The sequence below is a fragment of the Gossypium raimondii genome, chromosome 6 (assembly GCF_025698545.1).
Source record: "Gossypium raimondii isolate GPD5lz chromosome 6, ASM2569854v1, whole genome shotgun sequence".
NCBI classification, from domain to species: Eukaryota; Viridiplantae; Streptophyta; class Magnoliopsida; order Malvales; family Malvaceae; genus Gossypium; species Gossypium raimondii.
In genome coordinates, this window is record NC_068570.1 from 54,635,504 (window position 1) to 54,657,712 (window position 22,209).

At 32.6% G+C, this 22,209-nt stretch overlaps 1 protein-coding gene and 1 non-coding gene across 2 annotated transcripts; both read right to left on the minus strand.

Moving 5' to 3' along the window:
* Window positions 1-1,424: 1,424 nt before the first annotated feature.
* On the minus strand, window positions 1,425-1,497 carry TRNAK-UUU (transfer RNA lysine (anticodon UUU)). The gene has a single exon. It is a non-coding gene; the product is annotated as a tRNA-Lys (tRNA).
* Window positions 1,498-2,094: 597 nt separating this feature from the next.
* Window positions 2,095-5,726, minus strand: LOC105773983 (serine/arginine-rich SC35-like splicing factor SCL30). Its single transcript, XM_012596253.2, has 8 exons — window positions 5,617-5,726; window positions 4,888-5,097; window positions 4,730-4,807; window positions 3,222-3,386; window positions 3,083-3,120; window positions 2,808-2,886; window positions 2,565-2,735; window positions 2,095-2,395 (listed from the first exon to the last, which is right to left on the minus strand). Exons 2-8 carry the CDS (start codon window positions 5,085-5,087, stop codon window positions 2,266-2,268), a joined length of 861 nt encoding a protein of 286 aa, XP_012451707.1. The 5' UTR covers window positions 5,088-5,097; window positions 5,617-5,726; the 3' UTR covers window positions 2,095-2,265.
* Between the last annotated feature and the right edge of the window lie 16,483 nt (window positions 5,727-22,209).

Below are 22,209 nucleotides of genomic sequence, written 5' to 3' on the forward strand. Positions count from 1 at the left end.
TGATTCTATTTATTCATTTATTTATATTATTTCTACGACGATGTAATATTTATTATTGCATGGTATATTTAATGTAGCATCACATCATTTTTTTACTCGATTTCAAACTTTTCAAAATTGAGATAATGCTCGTATTTAGGATTTTCAAGGAAATTGAGCCCTAACGTATTGAGTTCCGATTTTCTTCGTTAAATCTAACAATCGAGCATTTCTCTTTAATAAAAAAATAAAGAACTCATTATTGGGAATTCAACACGTTGTGTCCTAACGTATTGGATGTGACGCATTGATTTCTCGAAATGAATATTTTTAAAAAAATAATAAAGGAAATATTCCGAGTTTGGGATTCTAAAGGAATTGTGCCCTAACGTATTGGGCCACGATTTCTTAAATCTTGAATAAATGGATATTCTTTTAAATTTTTATTGCACTAGTATTTTGGCCTAATTCATTTTTGGGGAAAATTAGAATGTCGTGCCCTAACGCATTGGGTGTGGCATTTTCTTTCTCTGAAATGATAAAGGTTTTAATACGTAATGTTTTTAAGTTTTTTCTAAGGATTATATTTCTTCAAATTTTCGACATTAAGACATTAATTAATTAACTAGGTACCAATTTTGGGCGTACGAGGGTGCTAATCCTTCCTCGTACGTAATCGACTCCCGGATCCGTTTTTCTAAAACTCGTAGACCAAAGCCGTTTTTTAGGTGATCCAATCACACCTCAATAAAAGATTGGTGGCGACTCCCAATTTTCATTTTTTGAAGTCGACAACCTAAAAATTTTGTTTTTCAAAAAATAGTTTCGACAGGTGCAATTGTACATGTGAAACTCTAATTATGGTTCAAATGTATATTTGAAACTTTAATATTGATTTAATCATGCACATTTGAAAGAAACAAATACATCAATTTATTTTTATATTGGATAAATATAATTATTTATGTATACAATATGTGAACATAAAATGATATTATATTAATAATTGTGTTAATAATTTACAAGAACTGGATCAAATCACAATTTCATGTATATAATTGTACATTAAACCATAATTCACTTATAATTTTAAGATTCATCCCTAAAAATAATATAAATTTATAAAAATTATACTATGAAATATATTCTTAAAAATTATATAAATATGAATTATTAATATATCTAACTTTATAGAGATTTATACTTTTTTGAAACAACAATAATAAGAATACATAGAAAGAATGTTGACTTGAGTCGCTTTTTGAGTCAAGGGTGCGTTTGGTAGTTTTGTTTATTAATTGTTATTTATTAATTTATTTATGTGATGGGTCTAATCATAAGTGCGTTTGGTAAAGCCGAAATGTTGGCTCCACAGATTCTTTTCTTCCATAAAGAAATTTCAAATAATGTGAAAAAAACAAAAGAAGGTCTAAATATTCTAAAATCGCCGTCTGTGGGAATCGAACCCACGACCACGTGGTTAAAAGCCACGCGCTCTACCGGCTGAGCTAAGGCGGCTGTTGATACTGCTTTGCTTATTAAAAAATTTTCTTAGTGTTAATGTTTGACTAGGAGAAAATTATGAAGAAATATTAACTGAAATTACACGCGTTTACTCATTAAATCAAATACTTTGGTACAATAGGTAGAGTTAATTATATACAATATTAGAAGAAAATTTAATGAGCTATGATAATCTACTATAAATATTTTTGTTAAAATGTATGGCTACTAAATAAAAGAAAAGACTTAAGTCTTTTAACAATTAAATTTAAATCAACATGTTTTATTGATTAAATAATAATTCATATTTAAATATAAAAGTTTTGTTGGTTAAATAGTAGTTCGATTGGCATAAACATTATTGTCAATGCAAGAGAATATGAATTCAAGGCACTAAAACGCATTACCTTTTTATTTATGAGTTGAGAATGAGTTATGAGTAGTGAATAAATTTTGATAACGGCATTTTTATTTAGGTTAGGTAGGATTGACTTGGAATAAAAATAAAATAAATTTTTAATTTAAATTTTATATTAAAAATTCAAGTAGATTGAGTAATCTGGAAATTGAAGGGGGGGGGGGTCTAATTTTTCTTAAAAAAAGCCAGAAAGATTGTCGCAAATACATAAAATTCAAATTTAAATCCTCAAATTCCATGCAATCCATTCTCTTATCTCAAAATCCGACATAAACAACCCTACTATTATAAAATCTACCATATGATAAATGCCATATTAAAAACCATAAGGTTAGCCCGCTTCTGCAGTCGATTATCGACTGCTTTTAACGGCTACGCCTAGGTGATGGGTCTGCCGACCTAGACCTGGACCCAGGGGGTGACCTTGATGCTCTAACAGGCGGCGATGGCCTCCGTGCAGCCCGTGGTGCTTCCTCAGATTCGTATGCAGACTTCCTACAAGTAGGTCAAAAGATGGATTCGATTTAAATTATGGGCTAAGTTGCGGACAATATGAATATCACAGTGGTTAACTACAGTAAATATCGGTCGTGTTGTGCCCGTAATAGGTCATTTCTTTGCATATATGGGTTGCAAGTTGAAATGGTGAAATAGACCGACTTACTCGCCATAGCCATTTCCACCAGCATTTTCATATCCTGGAGAATATGATCCGGGATTGTAATCACCGCCACGATCTTGTGGAGGACCTCTTGGGGATCTCGGATGGTCTTCATGCATTCTATCTGGTGAAACCGAATAGTTTCCTCTTCGTCTTGGAGCAGGGGAGTACGACCTGACAATACCAATATTTAACCATTGAATATTTGCTAACACCCAAGGTTCTGATGGCAATTTGACAGCTTACCTTGAGCGATATCGGCCTCTAGAACCTGAAGGACGGCGAGGAGAGCGCGTTGGAGATGCTGAACGAGACCGGGAACGCCCTAACACATCGTGTAAGGAACCGCTACTAATTAGTTTACTATCACATAGCGGAAAAAATAAACGAATGATAATTTGCATATATCTGAAGCAAACTACCCATTTCACCACACTTGGGCCCGGAAGTGAGTGTCAGATATGGATATGTATCTAACAAGGATGCTATGAAAACTGAATTTAATGTCCGTAATAACGTACCATAATAAGATGATCGTCCCCCGTATCCCGATGGTCCTCTAGAGAATTACATGCCATATAAATCTCCAAGCAAATGTAAGTAAAATAACAAAAAACCAAATACTTGAGAGAGAGAGAGAGAGAGAGAGAGAGAGATTACCTTTGCCTTGCTTTATGCCGCATCTCCTCTGGCCTTTTCCTTGATTCCGCAGCAACAACGACAGATATCTCTCTCCCACCAAATATCTTCCCATTCATGCGCCATTGAGCTTCGGCAGCATCATAAGAATCGACAAACTGCACAAACGCAAACCCTCGAGGAGCCCTGCAGAAAGCATACAGCTAGCCTTCACTTACGCATGCGAGTTAACAACAAGATGGGACGGGAATGTCGGAACTAGAATGTAATGTTACTTCTACATTGCCATCACTTTGTACACTTCACATCCAAATATGACTCCATATGTGGTCCAAATTTACATAAAAACGGGCTTAGTGGCTGACCTTTTCCCTTAATATTCAATATCAAAGGCAACTTCAAAAGGAGCAAGTGAGTCGAAAAATCTTCACATGCTTGAAAATATAAGAAGCACTCAATATCAACAATTTCCCTCTAACTAAATATCTCTTCAAGTAGTCCTCAATTGGTCGGGGTCTCGTGAATCAATCTTCTTCCTCAAAAAAAACCTCTATTTGATTGTGTAATTATATAGTTTCGCTTCATAAAGGAACATTCTTCATATGATCATTACTCGTAAAATCCTCGGATTCATCAAATGTGGGGCTTCGGCTTGTTTTTTACTTCAAACCAATATACCCCCTGACAAACCAGTTCAAAATTGAATTCACTCCGGGTTCAAAAAAAGAAAAGAAAAGGAACACGAGTGTTTTAAGAAATAGCACGAAAAGCAATCCAAAGGAATTAACTTTGTTTATATGTACTGACCATACAATGACTAAAGATATAAGAGGAGAATAAGAAAAAAACAGCAGCCGGTGAGCTATGGTAGTTTTAGCAATGGCCAAAGATAGAGAAAAGTCGGTTCCGATTTCTCATTCAATATAAAAAATGAGAACAATCTCAGCAGTTTTTGGCTTGGTCAACCCGTTTTATGAAATAGCACGAAAAGCAATTCAAAGAAAGCATACAATGACATAAAATCTAACACGAGAATACGAAAATGTAGATGGCCACCTATCACAAAACTTCATAAAACCATCCATTTATACCACAAATTGCCGTTTTTATAGCTAGCAATGGCTAAAAAAGAAAAGGACAGTCAGTTTATGGTCGGTTTATGCATAAATGTTTTACCAAGTATGGCGAGGAGCTGATTATCAAATTTTCCGAACCAACCAACTTGGGTTTGACAGAAGAGAAAAAAAAATGAAGCTCGTGTTTAATCCCAATAAAACTAAACCAAACATAACCTAAATGCCTTAAAACAAACATAAACTACAAAGAATGAGTGTTACACCAATTGTGGCAGGGAGTTGAATATCAAATTTTCTGAACCAACAATCTTGAGCTTCGACTAAAAAAAACCATGGAGTTCGTGCTTAATCTGGATAAAACTAAACTGACATAACCTAAGATGCCTTAAACAATCATAAACTACAAAGAATGAACTTCCATTAGAACAATGCAAAGAAGCATGAAATACAAACCCTGTATAGTAATCTTTCGGAATATACACATCTCGAACAAGTCCGAATCTCTCAAATGGAATTCGAAGTTCTTCAGGTCTGCAAACAGTAATACAAACATAAACTAAAACAATTCATTTAACCAGCATTTGAAAAGGGGTTCATGATGAAATATTTACCTGCAATCCAAAGGAATGTTTCTAACCAAAAGGCTTCCATTATTCTGCTCCCTCCTTCTCCCATACCCTCCTCCACCACCACCGCCGCCGCCGCCGCCGCCGCCACCACCACCACCATAACTCCTCCTTGGGGGACTCCTTTCTCTGCCTCCATAACCTCTCCTTGGCGGACTATAGTATTGAGGACTGTATCTCCTCATTCCAAAAACCCTGCAAAAAAAAAAAAAAGTACATGAACTTCACATATATGATTTTCAAATAAGTAAATAAAATTTTACCCATCAAACTACATGAAATCCTTGTTATTTTCTCATTTTAAGATGATCCAAGAAAAAAATTAAAATTATACAGTTAATTTTATTTTATTTAATGAAAGAATGATTCATTATTTGCTTATTATTTTTAAGAGAATCAAAGTTAAAATTTCGTTTTTTTAAAAAAATCCATAAAAAGGGGAATTTCTTTTTACTCAAAAAATAACCCAGACAAATAACGAATTTGACAAAAAAACACTTTCTGTTTGGTTGATGAGAAAAACCAATGAACAGAAAATCTTAACTATGAGCATTAACTGGGTTGAACCTCAACAATACCCTGTTAAAATTAAGTTTATATACAATAAAAACAATAAATGTTAGTCAAATATAGCCTAAAAATCATACCCAAATCTTGAAATTGAAAAAATAAGGTAAAATTTTTAGATTAGGAAAAAATAAAATAAAAGATTACCTGAAATGAAAAATTGAAAGAGAGACAAAAAATGAGGACAAAGATTTTTGGTTTGAGGCTTTGAACTTAGATCTGAACTCCGAAGTACTATGTTATGTTATAATAATGTTAATGTCAATGTTATTTCCACGTGCTTTTTTTTTTCAAATCAGGTTTGGACCGCAGTGTTGGGCTCGGCTCTTCCACAGTTCGACCCTAAACCCCGTTAGAAATTAATTCTTTTTTGGTAAAACACCTCTTATGGTTGTCTAAAATTTGAAATTTAACAAATTGGTCCCTATAAAAAAATAAGATCAATTTAAACCCTGTCAATTTTAAAAGTAAAAGATTAAAGAGAATTAATCACAGCGTTCATGTTTTTCTTCAATTGTACATGATTTTAATTGGTATAGTAATAAATTTAACTCTTAATATCTATAACTTTTATCAATTTGGTCTTGATTTAATAAATTTAACTAACACCGTTTACACATTTTATCAATTTAATCATGATTTAAAATTAGTCCTCAATATTTATGCATTTTATCAACATGTACACAAAATATATAAACACTGATAATTAAATTTGGTATTATATCAATCAAAATCATGTATAATTGATAGAAAAAATTAACATATTATAAATTAATTGTTTTAGTTCATCAATTTTATTTATTTTGAATAAATAATTTGGATAGTGTTATAAATCCTTCATTTCAAATAAAAAATAATAATGTTTTTCATAAAATTTTCAGCCCAATTTTATTTATTTAGTAGTAAGGATATTAAGAATGGAGTTAGAAATACAACAAATAAGCAAAAGTGATATCTAATTTGATTTTTAAGATGTGTTTGAATACCATAAAATAATTGGATCAAAGCGTAATTATTAATATATTAATTACATCTTCTTATAATTATAAAGATTTGTAATTTCTTAAGAGTTTATTTGGACATCATAGAATAATTGAAATTGTAATTACAAAGAGTCGTAGTTCTTTAGAGGTGTTTAGTTGATATAGTGTAATTATATTGTAATTTTTATATTATGCTAGGTAGTACAAATTGTAATTACATAGTTAAATAATTCATATTTTTAAAATACTAATTGCTATAAACAATATTTACACGATAAAAAAATCTAAATAAGTAATAAAATTAAAATCAAATTATCATATGTATTATGTTAGTCCAAAAAGTAGTTGATAATACGATTACTAATAAAAGTAATAAGAAAAATAAACATTATATAAAATTTTATCTAAATGTTCTAGTGTTCCATATTTGTTGGTTATTCCTCTTTAATATTTAACAACATAAGCTCCTTTTCGTCAAATGTTGGTCCTTTACCAAGTTCATCATCATGTGAGTCGAATCTAAATCATTAAGATTATCAAGACCTTTTTTTCATATACTTGTCAAGTATATATATATATATTTATCAACATTCTAGTACGATCCAACCTTATTTTTATATGACATACTAAGGTGATGCTGTTAATATGAGAAATATTCTTTTAAAATAACAAATGTCCTCTCAATTACATTTCAAAACTTTAAATGTCTTAGTTTAAAGAGTTCACGAGCCATTTCTAGTGCTTATGTCTAGCTCCACCCTCTCAAATGATATCATACCCTATAATATGGTGCAATAAAACTTTATGTATTTGCATAATTAATATTTATCATATAATATTTGGGTTCATGGTGTAAATAGTCTGTAACTTTAATTATAAAACTTATATACACTAAAATTGGAGAAAGAATTATACTAGGTTATAACCTTTTTTTATAATATGTAAATTAAGGTTATAGCCTTTTTTATAATATGTAAATTAAGTTAAAATAATATAAAAGTTATAATATATTACATTTATAAAAAGGTTTTTATAAAGTGCCCAACAACTTCAATAACATATCTTATAGATAATAAACATTCTTGTCATAACTTTAGAAAGTTATTTTGTTGAAAAATAATTGTTAAGAGATGAATGATAAATTGATGCTCAAATTAAACAATTGTATCTCTTGGTTTAATATTGCATTTTTTCATACAATTGTATCTTTTGAACAATTGTATCTCTTGGTTTGATATTGCATTTTTTCATATATTGTCTCTATTCACTTATATCTATTAATTTTTCAACAAAACTCTTCATGAATCGGTCTAAATCTCTTCATTCATTTCCTCTCCTCTATATAAAGCCAAGTTAGGAGATTTCAAAAACACATAATAAAAAACCATCAATATAAAAAATTCATTCTAAATTCTTTTCTCTTGGTGATAGAGAAAGGCAAGATTGTTTTCGATTGATCACTGTTGTTGTGCTACTACTGTGATAATTTGTTATTGTATCCTATGAGACAAACATCCACGTTACTCAAAGCACCGATGAGAGGTCAAATTTGTCTCAAGAAAACTGTTCATACAGGCCTCAACAAAGTTCTTTAACTAATTTTCAACTCTATTTGGTTACAGGTATTCTGTTGTGTTACTACTACTGCATTGTATTGCATTATCATTGTTACGGACATATTAATACTACATACAATATTATATTTTCTTACAATATTAAGACAAATTATTTGTTACTGATATTGAGATGGGCTAAGGCCCAAATGCATCGACATTGAAAAGGGCTTAGGCCGGGACTACTTTAAGCGTAATCGTGATTTGCTATTGTTTGTTTTCTGTGAGATTACACACTGAGTTTTCGTAAACTGACCTTTTTTGTTTAAATGTGCACATGTAATCCCCAAATCTAGACGGATCGGTGCGGCGGAGGACTTGGCAGTGACCATAATTTTGGACTTTCATGGTTTTTAACCCATATTTACGATAATTGGTTTTATTTCTATTCTATTTTTACTGGCTAAGTTTTTGGGTTGTAATTGGACTTTCGAACTTTGGTTTTGGGTTTTAATTATCTTTGCCTTATGGATTACAACTGCTAGTAGTAGGAAACCTCAGTTTTCAAAAGAAACAAATGTTTTTCCTAAACGCACGATTGTTTAATTTGTTTTAAAAACTTTCGTAAACGAATAACGTTTTGAAACTATCGATTAAATGAGAAACAAAACTTTGGAACTAATAAGATATTAAGATAATGAATTCAATGGAAATAGTTTTAACACGACGACATGGTTTTCAAACACCCTATCATGTGACATCGCTAGATCCGGCCATAACGTCTGGGTCGAGTTTGGGGTGTTACAGTTGTAGTTTTAATCTAAGGCATCCAGATTACCATTGTAACTTATTTAAGATTGGTTTATACTTCTGTTTTGGATATTAATTTATACAGATTCTGGTTCTTCATTCTAATTACAGAAAAATGTCTCATACGTCAAATAACTCATCCAATTCAAAGGTTGAGGCGATTGTCGTTGTTTAGGCTCAGGCTGCGAGCCAAATGTTACCTGTGACTATGAGTCACAATGAAAAGCTTACGAAATTCACTGGAGAGAATTTTAAAACATGACAACAAAAAATGTTGTTCTATTTGATCATGTTGAATATGACAAAATTTCTGAAGAATGATCCTCCTATTTTTAGAAAGGATTAGGAAGATGCTATTACCACCTTCAACATTGCCGAAGCATGGAACAACTCTGATTTCCTATGCTGTAACTACATTTTGAACAATTTACCTGATAAATTTATGAAGTATACAATATCAAGAAAACAAATAAGGAATTATGGGAATCGTTGGACCATAAATACAAAATTGAAGATGCTGGTGCTTAGAAATTCTTAGTTGCCAAGTTCTTAAACTTTGTAATGGTTGATTCTAAAGCTGTTGTAAATCAGGTGTAGGAATTCCAACTGATCATTCATGGTATTCTTGTAGAAGGGATGAATATAAGTGAATCCATTTAAGTGGCAGCCATTATTAAAAAACTTCCCCCTGCTTGGAATGACTTCAAGAACTATCTTAAGCATAAGAGAAAGGAAATGACAGTGGAAGATTTGATTGTGAAACTTCTAATTGAAGAAGAAAATTGAGGTACAGCTAAAAGGCTAAACAAAACAACCAATTCTAACTTTGTAAAGGCAAACATAGTGGAAGTCAAGAATGACTCCAAGAAAAGAAAATGTTATCAGTATGGGTCTAAACTAGGACCAGAAGGCGGTGTCTTCAAGAAGCCAAAATCTAAGGAAAATACTTTAATTGCAATAAGATGGGACACAAGTCATCCGATTGTAGGCTTCCAAAGAGGGTCAGAACAAATAAGCCCAACACTGTGGAAAATATTTTTAAGGAAGTATCTGATCTTGACCTCTGCACTGTGATTTCTGAAGTCAACTTAGTTGATTCAAATTGAAGAGAATAGTGGCTTGATACTGGTGCCACTTGTCATATTTTCTGTGACAAGGACTCATTTGTTGAGTTGGTTCCTTGTGAGAAAGGGGAGAAACTCTATATGAGCAACGCTGCAACTTCCAAGATCAAGGGGAAAGACACTGTGATTTTGCAGTTGACTTCTGGCAAAAAGTTTAAACTTGTATGTGCTTGACATACGCAAGAATCTTGTCTCCAGGACCCTCCTAAGTATACGTTACTTTAAGATGGTATTTGAATCCCAGAAGTTAATTTTGTCAAAAGGGGGAACATTTGTGGGAAGGGGATACGTATTAAATGATATGTGAAAACTCAATGCTATCTCTGTAAAAGCTAACAAATTCATTTCTCCTGGTGATAGAGAAAGGTAAGATTGTGTTCGATTGATCACTGTTGTTGTGCTACTACTGCGATTGTTTGTTGTTGTATCCTGGGAAACAAATGTCCATGTTACTCAAAGCACCATGGAGAGGTCGAATCTGTCTTAAGAAAACTTTTCATACAGGCCTCAACAAAATTCTTCTTCTAATTTTCAACTCTGTCCGATTACAAATATTCTGTTGTGTTACTGCTACTACGTTGTATTGCATTATCATTGTTACTGACATATTAATACTACATATCATATTATATTTTCTTACAATTTTTTAAAATAAATTATGGTAAAACTATAATCCTTTATTTACGATTAAGCATATTATTTTTATAATATATAGTATGGACACATAAACAAGTTATATCCATTCTTCTTGGCCATTACTTTTATATGGACATGACTTATTTATTAATAAATTAATATATTATAACACTTTTATAATATGCAAATTATTTTTATAATAATTTTTGGTCATAGCTTTAAAAAGTTAAGATTTAAATAATATAATTTTTGTTATAACTTTATAAATATACATAAATTATTTTTATAATATAATTTTTAGGATTTATAATTTAATAAATCTTTGGTTATAACCATCCCAAATACTTATACATGTTCATGCTTATAATATAAAAATTTGTAATTTAAAGTATGTAAAAATAATTTTAAAATTAAATTTGGGTGTAATTACTTGTGTAATTACTCCAATTCTCACCATCCTCCTAAGAATTGAAAATGTAATTAAAGTGCTCTAATTACACCCAATACAGTGAGATATATTGATTACAATGGTTTCCTAAACGTGCCACCATTGTGTAATTACAATCAATCATAACCAAATCCAATTACTAGTATATATACATGATCCACAAATCATAATTTCCAAATCATGAGACAAGTAAGGTTCTTACCTTAATTAAGCTAGTTTGTAACACGACATATGTATTATATTCAAATAATAAAACTACAAACCGTAACCATTACTCATTTACGACTCTCATATTTCCTTTCTCTCGATTTCCCCCGACGTCGTCTTTAGTTATGTACAATAATCCAATTATAAAAATGACATTAGCTTCCACTCATTGACATGAAATACATATAACCGATCATATTTTAATTTTATTCATTTTAGTCCTTAAATCCGGAGTACTCATATTTTTAGATATTTAACATCGAACCAAAATCTGATTTCATACCATTTCATTAGGGACCTTGTACTTTTAATCTATAGAATATTTTTTTCATAGCTTTTAGTTTATTCAATTTAGTTCCTAACGTCACAAAACTAACTATCAATCCTAGATAAAATTTCAAATCAATTTCAACACTTTTCTCTCCTTTTCACCCTAGTCCTAACATGTTTAAAACTAATACTTCAATTTCTTATAAAAATCCAACTCAATTTCATTAAATACCCATTAATGACAATTTGATAAATATTTAACAATTGACAAATCTAAGGCATGGGTAGGCTTAATCAAGCTTAGATGATCGTAAAAAAAAATATCAAAGAAAAAACATGTTTACCTTAAGGATTTTGGACCAAATTGCAAGAAGCTAAAACTTTCTTTCTTTTCTCTTCATTTGGACGGCCAAACAAAATGATAAAGATGATAACTTCATCTTTCTCTCCACATAGTATTTATATCATGTTTAAGGCCTTAAATTAACTTAATTAATCTAAAATTTAACCTTTAATTACACTTACTTGACTAATTAAATTAATAAATTAAAAGTAAGTGGATTATAACCTCCCAAACTTGGCTTAGATGTTATGACCAAATTCAGAAGATTACATTGGTCATCGAAATAGCCCAGTAGAACTATCGGAGTTTATAAAACAATTGTTTAAAACGTTTGCTTATTTTTGAAGAAAAACTTAGTGTATTATATTCTTTTCTCTAAATGATAAAATTTTCCAAAAACGAAGGATTTTATAGTTTACTTAGAAAAATTTATTTTCCAATTTATTTATTTTCAAAATCTCATTTACGTGATATCACAATGGAAAAGTGATACTCAAAATAGCTTTAATGAAGAAAAACCAATATTTTATGCATTATTAATTCAAAATCCATGTTTCAATATCCTAAAATCAAATTAAATGTTATGCATGCCAAATAAACCCAAAACTTAAGTCTCATGCCACAGTTCATATAAAATAATACAGTTTCATATAATAGAAATTATAATATTAAGTCTAAAATAATTTTATTGAAAATATTAATTCGAGCCGACACTTTTCAGATGCCAAGTCCGCATTCTGACCTTGAGAGTTATCTGTAAATATGAAAATCAAAGGGGGTGAGCTTAAGAAGCTCAGTGTGAGTCCAATCACAAGAAAATCGGTGCAAAGTAGTAGACAAAGCAGACAAAATAACAATTCTTAGAATAATCACAATCGTATAACAATTCACAGTATTAGTGTTTTTCAAATCAACACCACTATAATATTTCGGAACTCAGAATTTTGCATGCACATACTTATGCATGACAATGCAATTTTAGCTTATCAGAAATGTTCCTACCTAAATCTGTTACACACCATAGTAAGAGTTCCCCAGAACTCATCCATTCGATACACACTATGTTGTGGATAAACCACCACTGATTTGTAGATAAACTGCCAGTAAAAAAATTATGGGTAAACCACTAGTATTTTTAGTTAAAAAGTTTACAAATAAACTACCACTATTTTATGGATGAACCACCACTGTTTGCATATAATTAAGTTGCCACTCTTCCTCCAATCATATCGTCTCACCCCATATAATGCAATATGACATGCTTATAATAGAATAATACAAAATAGTAGACATGCTTAACATGTACTCAGTAGGGCGGTAATAGTATTAACACTAACAATTTATCAGGATCACAGTGTCAATAGGCATTAACATTCGCATCTCATACAATATAACAGTGGCAATTTAGTCATTAAATCACAATTTCTAGAATAAACACAATATCAGGGAATCAATTGAGCGAATAAAAACTTTAAAAACAATCTAGGGGATATACAAGACTAAACTGAACATATCATAAATTTCTAGGCAAAACTATAAAGTAAGGGTCACATGACCGTGTGTCCAGGCTATGTGAGAGGCTTAAGGTCATGTGGCCAAGCCATGTAATAGCCTGGTGCCGTGTGGAAAATGATAAATTACCCTACAGGAAAGACACGACCGTGTAACAAGCTGAGGCCATGTGGTTCATGAAGTCCCTAAAGTTTACATGTGGACATGGTCGTGTGGTTCACACAACCATGTGAGAGATCGTGTGGCCCTAAACTACACACGATTTACCTGATTTACTTGGTAGAGAACATACACCTTTCATCATGGGTTCGATCGACGTTCCTCATGCTCTGTTTTGGTCTGATTTCCCTAGATTTGATCCTTCAATGGAAAATACACACAGATTGACAATTGGTATCAAAATTTGACAAGATTATCAAGGAAATGGAAAGATCCGTAAAAGATTGATTAATTAAATGAAATATTAGCGTTAGATAGCAATATTATGGAAATACAAGATCTAATTATCGAAACGAGGTGTACTTACAATTTCTTGACAAGGATACGAATAATATTGGCGGAAATCTTAGGATACGAATGCTTTGATTCTAGAAAGCAAAATAATCAACATCAATTAGGATGAAAATAGAAGCAATAGAAAGGGGAAGACAAAATTTTACTAGTAATTGAAAAGGGAGAAGTAATTATCTAATTAGGAAAGGAAATTAATTTTATACCTAGGGTTAGTAAACCCTAGGGAGCAGCCCAACAATTTACCCAATTTTACTAAAATTGAAAAAAAAAATTGGAGGAAGGAAGCTCGAACCTAAGATTTCTAGGATAGGAGACTAACTCTTAACCATTGAACCTAAGCCCATTTTTTGTTTAATTCAATTAACCCCCTATATTTCGAGGCGTGACATGGATATCCACCAACATCCACTAATTCGTTTCACAATAATGGTTAAATAACGATCTAGGTTCCTTGGTTAATTGCCAATTGGGTTTTCAAGCATTTTCCAATTTAAAACTCAATAGCGATTAGACTTTTATAATTTAGTCTCTAAACTATAATTAATGATTTTTCTGGATTTAATTACTTAATTGATCTTTAAAATATTTTCATACTAATTTCGTAAATCCTCCTATTATTTTCTCATAGACTAGGTTTATGGAAATGGGGTTTTGAAACCATATTTTTTGAAATCGAAAAAAGTTAGGTCATTACAATTTACATATACTCCTTATCATCATTTGTTGGTCCTTGACCAATTTATTCATCATCTGAATCAGAACTTAAATTTGTAGTATTAAGATTATCAGGACTTATTTTCCCATGTACTATCAAAGTATGGACCATCCAAATTCCTCCTATGAATGAAGTCATGAAGTAAGCAATAAATTGGCAGGATGTAACATTGTCGTTTTAGACTATAATGAAACAATGTTGTTGATATGAGAAATCTTTTTTTAGAATAAAAATGTCCTCTCAACCACATTTTGAAGCTTTGAATGTCTTAACTCAAAGCATTAACAAGCCATCTTTAATTCCTGTTTCTAGCTCCATTCTCTAAAATACTATCGTATCTGTAACACCCCGAATTTTAGGCCTAGAAGAAATAGGTTTTGAACAAGGGAATAGTTAGGAGACTGCACATAAATATTTAGTTGAGTAAGGAAGTGACATAAATGAATGTCTGCTTCAGCGGTTAAGTGATTTAGGAGTGTTTTGAAGTCTCTGAGAAGTCAGGTGTTCAAGCCTTGGCTTATGCAAAAGTTTTATTTTAAGTGAATAAAATCCTTGGACTGCTAAATGGAGTTTGAACTGGTCATAGAGAGAATTGATGAGGGATATTTGAAGAGATTTGAGGAGAGAATATTGGAATTTGGGGAGGTTGTTGTTGTGGAGAGATATATATCATCTCATTTGTTCCTTGTTCTCGAGGGGAGATCGGCGAGGTTTTTAAGGTTTTCGTCGCTTTCTCCAACCTGCATTGCTTCCATTCCTAACTGGTGGTGGTCGAGGTTGATTGGCATATTGCTTGGGAACGAAGGGTCTGATGATCATTGATTTCGAAATAAGAGTGTTCAGAACGAAGGGAATCGGCAAATCGCATCAGATGTGTAACCACCCCACTGTAACTGTAGAACGACAAAAGCTGAAAAGCTAAAAATACGGCGTCTAAGACCACACAGGCGTGCAATTGCTAGTGTGCTAAGACCAACCCACGAATCATGGGCGATAGACTGTAGAGGTCTCCATGAGCATTTTTATGGGCTTAGACCGTAATGGGCCACGTTGGGCCGAAATGGGCCGTGCGGGCTCAATGGGCTTATAGGCCCTATACGGATGAAATCCACGATTTGTGGCAAATACTGGACTGGGCTATGTAGATCTCATAGTCGTGGCAAAATCTTGGCTGAACGGGCTGCACAAGCGTGTGGGCCTACTTGGGCCGAGTAATGGGCCTTGGGCCCATTTGCACTGTTATGACCATTTAGGTTACCTGAGTCGCTTGAGGCGATTGCGGACCTTTCGAGAGGTCGATATCTACACCAAGACCCCAAAATAGGTAAAATAACTAAAATACCCCCATAGGGTAAAATGACCAAAATACCCTTAGAGGGTAAAATGACCGAAATACCCTCATAGTGTAAAATAACCGAAATACCCCCATAGGGTAGAATGATCGAAATACCCCTATAGGGTAAAATGATCGAAATACCCCCATAGGGTAAATTGACTCAAATACCCCTTAAGGTAAATGACCGAAATACCCCCATAGGGTAGAATAATCGAAATACCCTCATAGGGTAAAATGAACAAAATACTCCAATAGGGTAGAATGGCCGAAATACCCCCATAGGGTAAAATGACCAAAATACCCTCTTAGGGTAAAATGATCGAAATACCCTCATAGGGTAAAATGACTATTATACCCCTAGGAGATGAAATAACTGTTATGGCTAGAATGATTGGAATACCTTCATAGGGTAAAATGACCGAAATACCCCATAGGGTAAAATGACTGTTATACCCCTAGGAGATGAAATGACTGTTATGACTTTATGTTATGTATGACTGATTTGCTCTATGATATGTATGACTATGACTAAGCATGACATTTTGCATACATGTATGATATTATGTCACGAAATATTGCATGGGGATGGGTTGTTATATTTGGAGGAAGTGTACCGTACTGATAAGGTTGCATGGGTCACCCAAGATGACTATAGACCTACTGATGGCTATATGTCGTTTTTTTTACTGGCAGCTTTGCTGTAATACTGTTTAGTGCTACAACCGGTGCTAATCTTGGTGTGTCTGGCTGGGTGGGTCGATTTTATCCCCACATGGTGTGTTTGGCGGGACGGAGTGGTGTGTAGAGGCTGGATTGGGTAGGATTTCTAACTGCATATCTGTACTGCTTAATGATTTTGTACTGTTACTGTATCGATTAATGATATTACATACTGTTCACTGTATGACTGATATCTGTTACTGTTATGGGCTAAGGTCACACTAATAATATTACTGAAATTGGGCAAAGACCTTACTGATTACTGGCATTATGATGGGCTCAAGCCTAATCGTTTACTATTATGAGAAAGGGCTTAGGCCCACACTAAGTTGGGCTGTTACTGTAACGGGCTCAGGCCCAAATTGTATTTATCTACTGTTTAATTGACTGTTTGCTTATTAGGGGATTACACACTGAGTTTTCGTAAACTCACCCCTCTGTTTAACTGTACAGGTAATCTCCAATTGTAGGCGAGTCGGTGCTGTGAGGGACTCGGAGGTGGCCACACAACTGCAGTTGTGCTACACTTGCTTTTATTTAAAATTAAAATTTGTGTTGGGTTTTGTTTATGTAATAAGGCCATTTATGTTTGTTTAAATTTTTAGTTGGGCTTTTGCTTACTTATTTTAAACTGCTAGTTTAGCAGAAAACGAATTTTCAAAATAATTATTGTTTTCAAAGACATAAAATTCAAACATTAGAGTTTTCAAAAGCTTCCGTGATTTTAGATCAACCTTTTACAACAATAGCAGATAACAAGGTAAATGTTTTTGACTAGATGATTTGTTAAATAATAAAGGGGGTTTTTAAACCTAGAAACGAATTTTTACCAACAAGTTCAATTTTCGCTAAACACCTCAATGTGACACCGCCAGATTCAGCCATAACTCCTAGGCCGGGTTCGGGGTGTTACAGTATCATTTTGTATTTGCAAAACCAACATCTACTACATAATATTTACTACAAAAATAACATTTAACGATTTGAATAATTTATAAGAAAAATGAAATAAATAATAAGGTGATGATAATATTAATGGGTTACCATATGCAATTTTTAACCTATTTTGGGATCTCCCATAAACATCATTTCTTAGTATTCTAGAATTTGAGGCACAAACCAACTTTATAATTCTTTAATTATAATAAATTCTATAAACCTAATTTGCAATTGATCTATTGTCCAAAGAACAAACCAACTTTGTAACCTTTTTTTATAATATTTTGATTGATATTCTTCCATACCAATTAGATTAAAACCAATATAGTATTTAAAATACAGACTTTATAAAAATATATAAAGTGTTCAATAGCTTTTAAAACACTTATGTTAGGATGCTCAAATATGTGTCCATGTATGAATAATATAACATATATAATATAGCCTTTATAAGCCTAATTTTCCCTTAAGTCAAAATCAATTATATACATAAAACTCCTTCACCCTAAAACTCTTTTCTTTTCCAATAAAATTCTATTCCATTAAACTTTTGTTTTTTCCCTGAAAAGCATGAGCCACTAAACTCATCTAGCCAAAGGTTACCAAGACTTCTCCAAAAGAGTTCATGAGGCTTAGAACCCGCACTTAGCCCTTCTCAATAAGTATTCATCATTTCTTCGCATTACGAGACTGATGCTTCCGTCTATTTCCTTTCAAAAGTAATCTTTTCATCTTGTGCAAAGACGACCACTTTGTAATTTTTTGGGAAGGTTGCACAGTCGGTTCACTAACTTATTGCGTTAGAGGTTGTCAAGCCCAAGAGACAAAATGGCGTGGCATTCTCCATTGAGAAATGATGACCTGGTGTAAGAAATGTCGAATCGAAATAAAAAAGGTAAGGAGGAAAAAGAGATCCTCGAAACATTCAAAAATTTCAAGATTAATATGCTATTGTTGGATGCAATCAAACAAATTCCGTGATATGCCAAGTTTCTTAAAGAGCTTTGCACCAATAAGAGAAAATTGACTGGAAATGAAAGAGTAAGTGTTAGTAAAAATGTATCTGCAATGTTGTAGCGGAGGATGCTAGTAAAATGTAAAGATAGGGGCATGTTTGCAGTAGCATGCAAAATAGGCCACTTAGGAATTAAAAAAGCTGTGTTTGATCTAGGAGCCTCTATAAATGTAATGCCTTTTTTCTATTTATGAATCACTTAACGTGAGTTTTTTTGAAGAAAACATGTGTTATCATTTAATTGGTGGACAAGTTTACTATGCATCCCGAAGGAGTCCTTGAGGACGTATTGGTGAAAGTCAACGGACTCATCTTTCTTGTGAACTTTTATTTGGTGAAAATGGAAGAGGATAATGCTCTTGGGTCTTCAGACATCTTGTTGGGGCGACCTTTCCTTAGTACCGCAAGAACTAAGATTGACGTGCGTAGCAGAACCTTTACGATAGAGTTTGACGGGGAGCGTGAAGTTTAACAGTTACAATACTATTAATCACCCTTGTGAAATTTTGAGTGTAAACCGTGTCGACATAATTGATTCCTTAGTAGAAGAAACTTTGGAGTCATTTTATGAAAGTGAATTTGAAACATTGTTTGATGATAATTTCGATTCAGAACCATTTCGAGTTTGTTAATAAATTATTGCCTCTTATGAACACTAAAATTCTACCTTCTATTATGCAGACACCAAATTTCCAAGACCATATGATTGAAAAAATTCATTTGGAATAGCCCCAATACTAGTTGGGTCGTCAAGCTAAAGACGTTAAATAAGCACTTGTTGGGAGGAAACCTAATTTTATTTTATTTATTCTCTTGCATGTTAATAAATTTTATTCTCTCTTTTTATATCAGGAGAATTGAGGAAACGAAAAATTAAATTTGGAAACGGGTGGTAAAAACAATAACGAAAATGACATGGGGAGTGTTCTAAACATTTTCTTTTTCATCATATTTGTTAATATTATTTTTCACATTGAGGGAAATGTGATTTAAGTAAGGGGAGACATTCCTCATTATTTTTTCTATTTTATCTGTTGTTTTTTTTGTTGTGTTACTGTTGTTGCTGCCTTGTACTTGTTTTTGCCCACATTTATTTTTTAGTATATCCTACCCCTTTTCATGCCCAAGATTTTAACTAGGAATTACTCACTGTTTGACCTGCGAGCATGATTCTTGTCTACTGAGTTAGTTATGTTTTTTTCTATATTGATTTCATCTCCATTGTTTTATTTCTATTAGGCTAAAATAATTATGATTAATGAAGTTAATCCTATCTTGCTTATAGTAAAATCGATTAAGTCTAAATTTAAAGAGGACACATAATACGAATGTATGCTAAATTTATTTTCATGACTGTTAGGTAGTTGCCAAAACTTATTTTTGACACTTGATTGTTTTTCATGCTCCTCCAAAATTAAAATTCCATTTCTAAGAAAAAGAGAAAACAATTTGATGATTCCGTGGTTATGAGCACAAGCTTACAATGTGACTGACTGAGTAACCAGGGTAGGGTGCTTGGGTTGTCATCCTACTTCGTGTAAAAAGGTTGTGTGACGTATTAGGTAAAACTCTGCTAACCGGAATTAAACAAAAAATTAAGTGTGTTAGGCTGAGTAACCGGGGTGGGGTGTTTGGGTTGTCATCCCACTTCGCGTTAAAAGGGCCAAAACATTCTTAACCAAAAAAAATATAATAGTAAATTAGGAGTGTGTTGGGCTTAGTAACCGGGGTGGGGTGCTTGGGTTGCCATTCCACTTTGCGTCAAAAGGGCCAATACATTCTTAAGTAAAAAAAAAATGAAGGAAAAAAGAGAATTACATTTGGGGACTAAGGATGGAACAAATAGGGTGTCTTAGTAAGTTTAGTAAATTACCTAACTTTCATGAAATAATCCAAGTCGATTTAATTTTTGTGTGTTTAAGTTGGAGTACTTTTTCGGTTTTACTTAAAGCAAGCTAAAGGTTTTCTTCATTTTCATAAGCATTATGCCTAATTTTTATAAAAAATTGGAATGATACTTCATTCATGGTAAAATCTAAATTACATAGTGGAATAGGAACCATACTTGAGGGCAAGCATGGGCTAAGTAGGGGGAATATGATAATACTTTAAAATGACATACTATTATGTGTTAATTACATATATATTTTGAGTACGATCCTACTAGGGTTGCTTATGCTTTTTTATCTTGCAAGGACTAAATTGAAGGCAAAAGGAAATTTGGGGGGAAAAAGTGTGAACTTAAAGACAAAATGGGTCAGCATACATAATAGGTAAGAAGTGGTGCTGAAAATATAAAGTGTGGAAGACTTGGGGCAAAAATTCAAAGAAGAGATTTATGAACTTAAGACTTTGTTTAAATTTGAATTTTATTTTTAGGATTATTATATTGTTTAGACTTAATTTCAAATTATATCTTTTAAACATTATCATCTAGAGTTTAAATAGGAACAAACTAGGTTTTTTATGTACTATAAATAGGGGATGGGTGACCCGAATATTCACTTATCACTTCTGTAAAAAACTCCTTCCCCCTAAGGCTCTTAGCCTTTTTTGTTTCTTTTCTTTTCCAATAAAATTCCATTCCATTAAACTTGTATTTTTTTCCTGAAAAGTATGAGCCACTTAACTCATCTAGCCTAAGGTTATCAAGACTCCTCCAAAAGAGTTCATGAGGTTTATAACCTACACTTAGCCCTTCGCAATGAGTATTCATCATTTCTTCGCATTACGGGGCTGATGCTTTCGCCCGTCTCCTCCTAAAAGTAATTTTTTCATCTTGTAAAAATACCACCGCTTGGTATGTTTTGGGAAGGCTGCACAGTCAATTTGCTAACTTACTGTGTCAGAGGTTGTCAAAATGATGTGGCATTCGCCATTGATAAGCGGTTCGAGTGTAAGACGGTCTCATAAAAGTGACGATTGGCTAGAGTTAGGTTCCTTTAAATCGTAAGGCTAAAACCTAAGTGGATTTGGTGGTCGTAGGCATCCTTTTCCACTATAACTGGCTTATTCGGTCATGAGAAAGATTACTTAAAAGCCTATGATTGAACCAAAAGAGGATCGAGATAACCGGAGGCTGGAATCCCTCAATTGGAAATTTTTTTCTCAATTCTGCTTATTATCACAATTACGATTTCGATGTATTTAATTTCGACTCATCCATATTTTTAATTCTATTTTATTTTATTTTTTTCGTAGGTCAACCGTTTTTCTTGGGCACGATTGTGGCAAGGATTTCAAGAAACAAAGAGTTGTAGCAATCCAGTCCTGAGGATTTGACCTTACTCCCCTATTACTATTTCTTTTCGTTATTTAAGGATAGGATATATTTGGTGCTTCCAATGGGACACTAAAGTGGTTTTAGAAAATGAGGTGTTGGGACCTCATTTCTATAAATCGAGCACGGAATATTTTATTAAATATTTATGGAGTGTTATTAGGGTTATATTAAAATTTGGTTAAGAAATTTTAACGTTTAAATAGCTAATTAAGTAAAAAGGATTAAATCGTAAAAGTTATAAAAGTTAAATTTTACTGTTAAAGGTGCTATATTGTTAAATTACTAAAGTTATAAGATTTTAGGTGGCAATTATACCATAATCTAATGGTATAT

Coding starts and splice junctions, on each gene's coding strand:
- LOC105773983 (XM_012596253.2), bottom strand. CDS start 5,087: ATGAGGAGATACAGTCCTCAATACTATAGTCCGCCAAGGAGAGGTTAT. Junction 3,387..4,729: donor CCGAAAGATTACTATACAGG/GTTTGTATTTCA, acceptor TGCTTTCTGCAG/GGCTCCTCGAGGGTTTGCGT. Junction 2,396..2,564: donor GGTGGAAATGGCTATGGCGA/GTAAGTCGGTCT, acceptor ACCTACTTGTAG/GAAGTCTGCATACGAATCTG.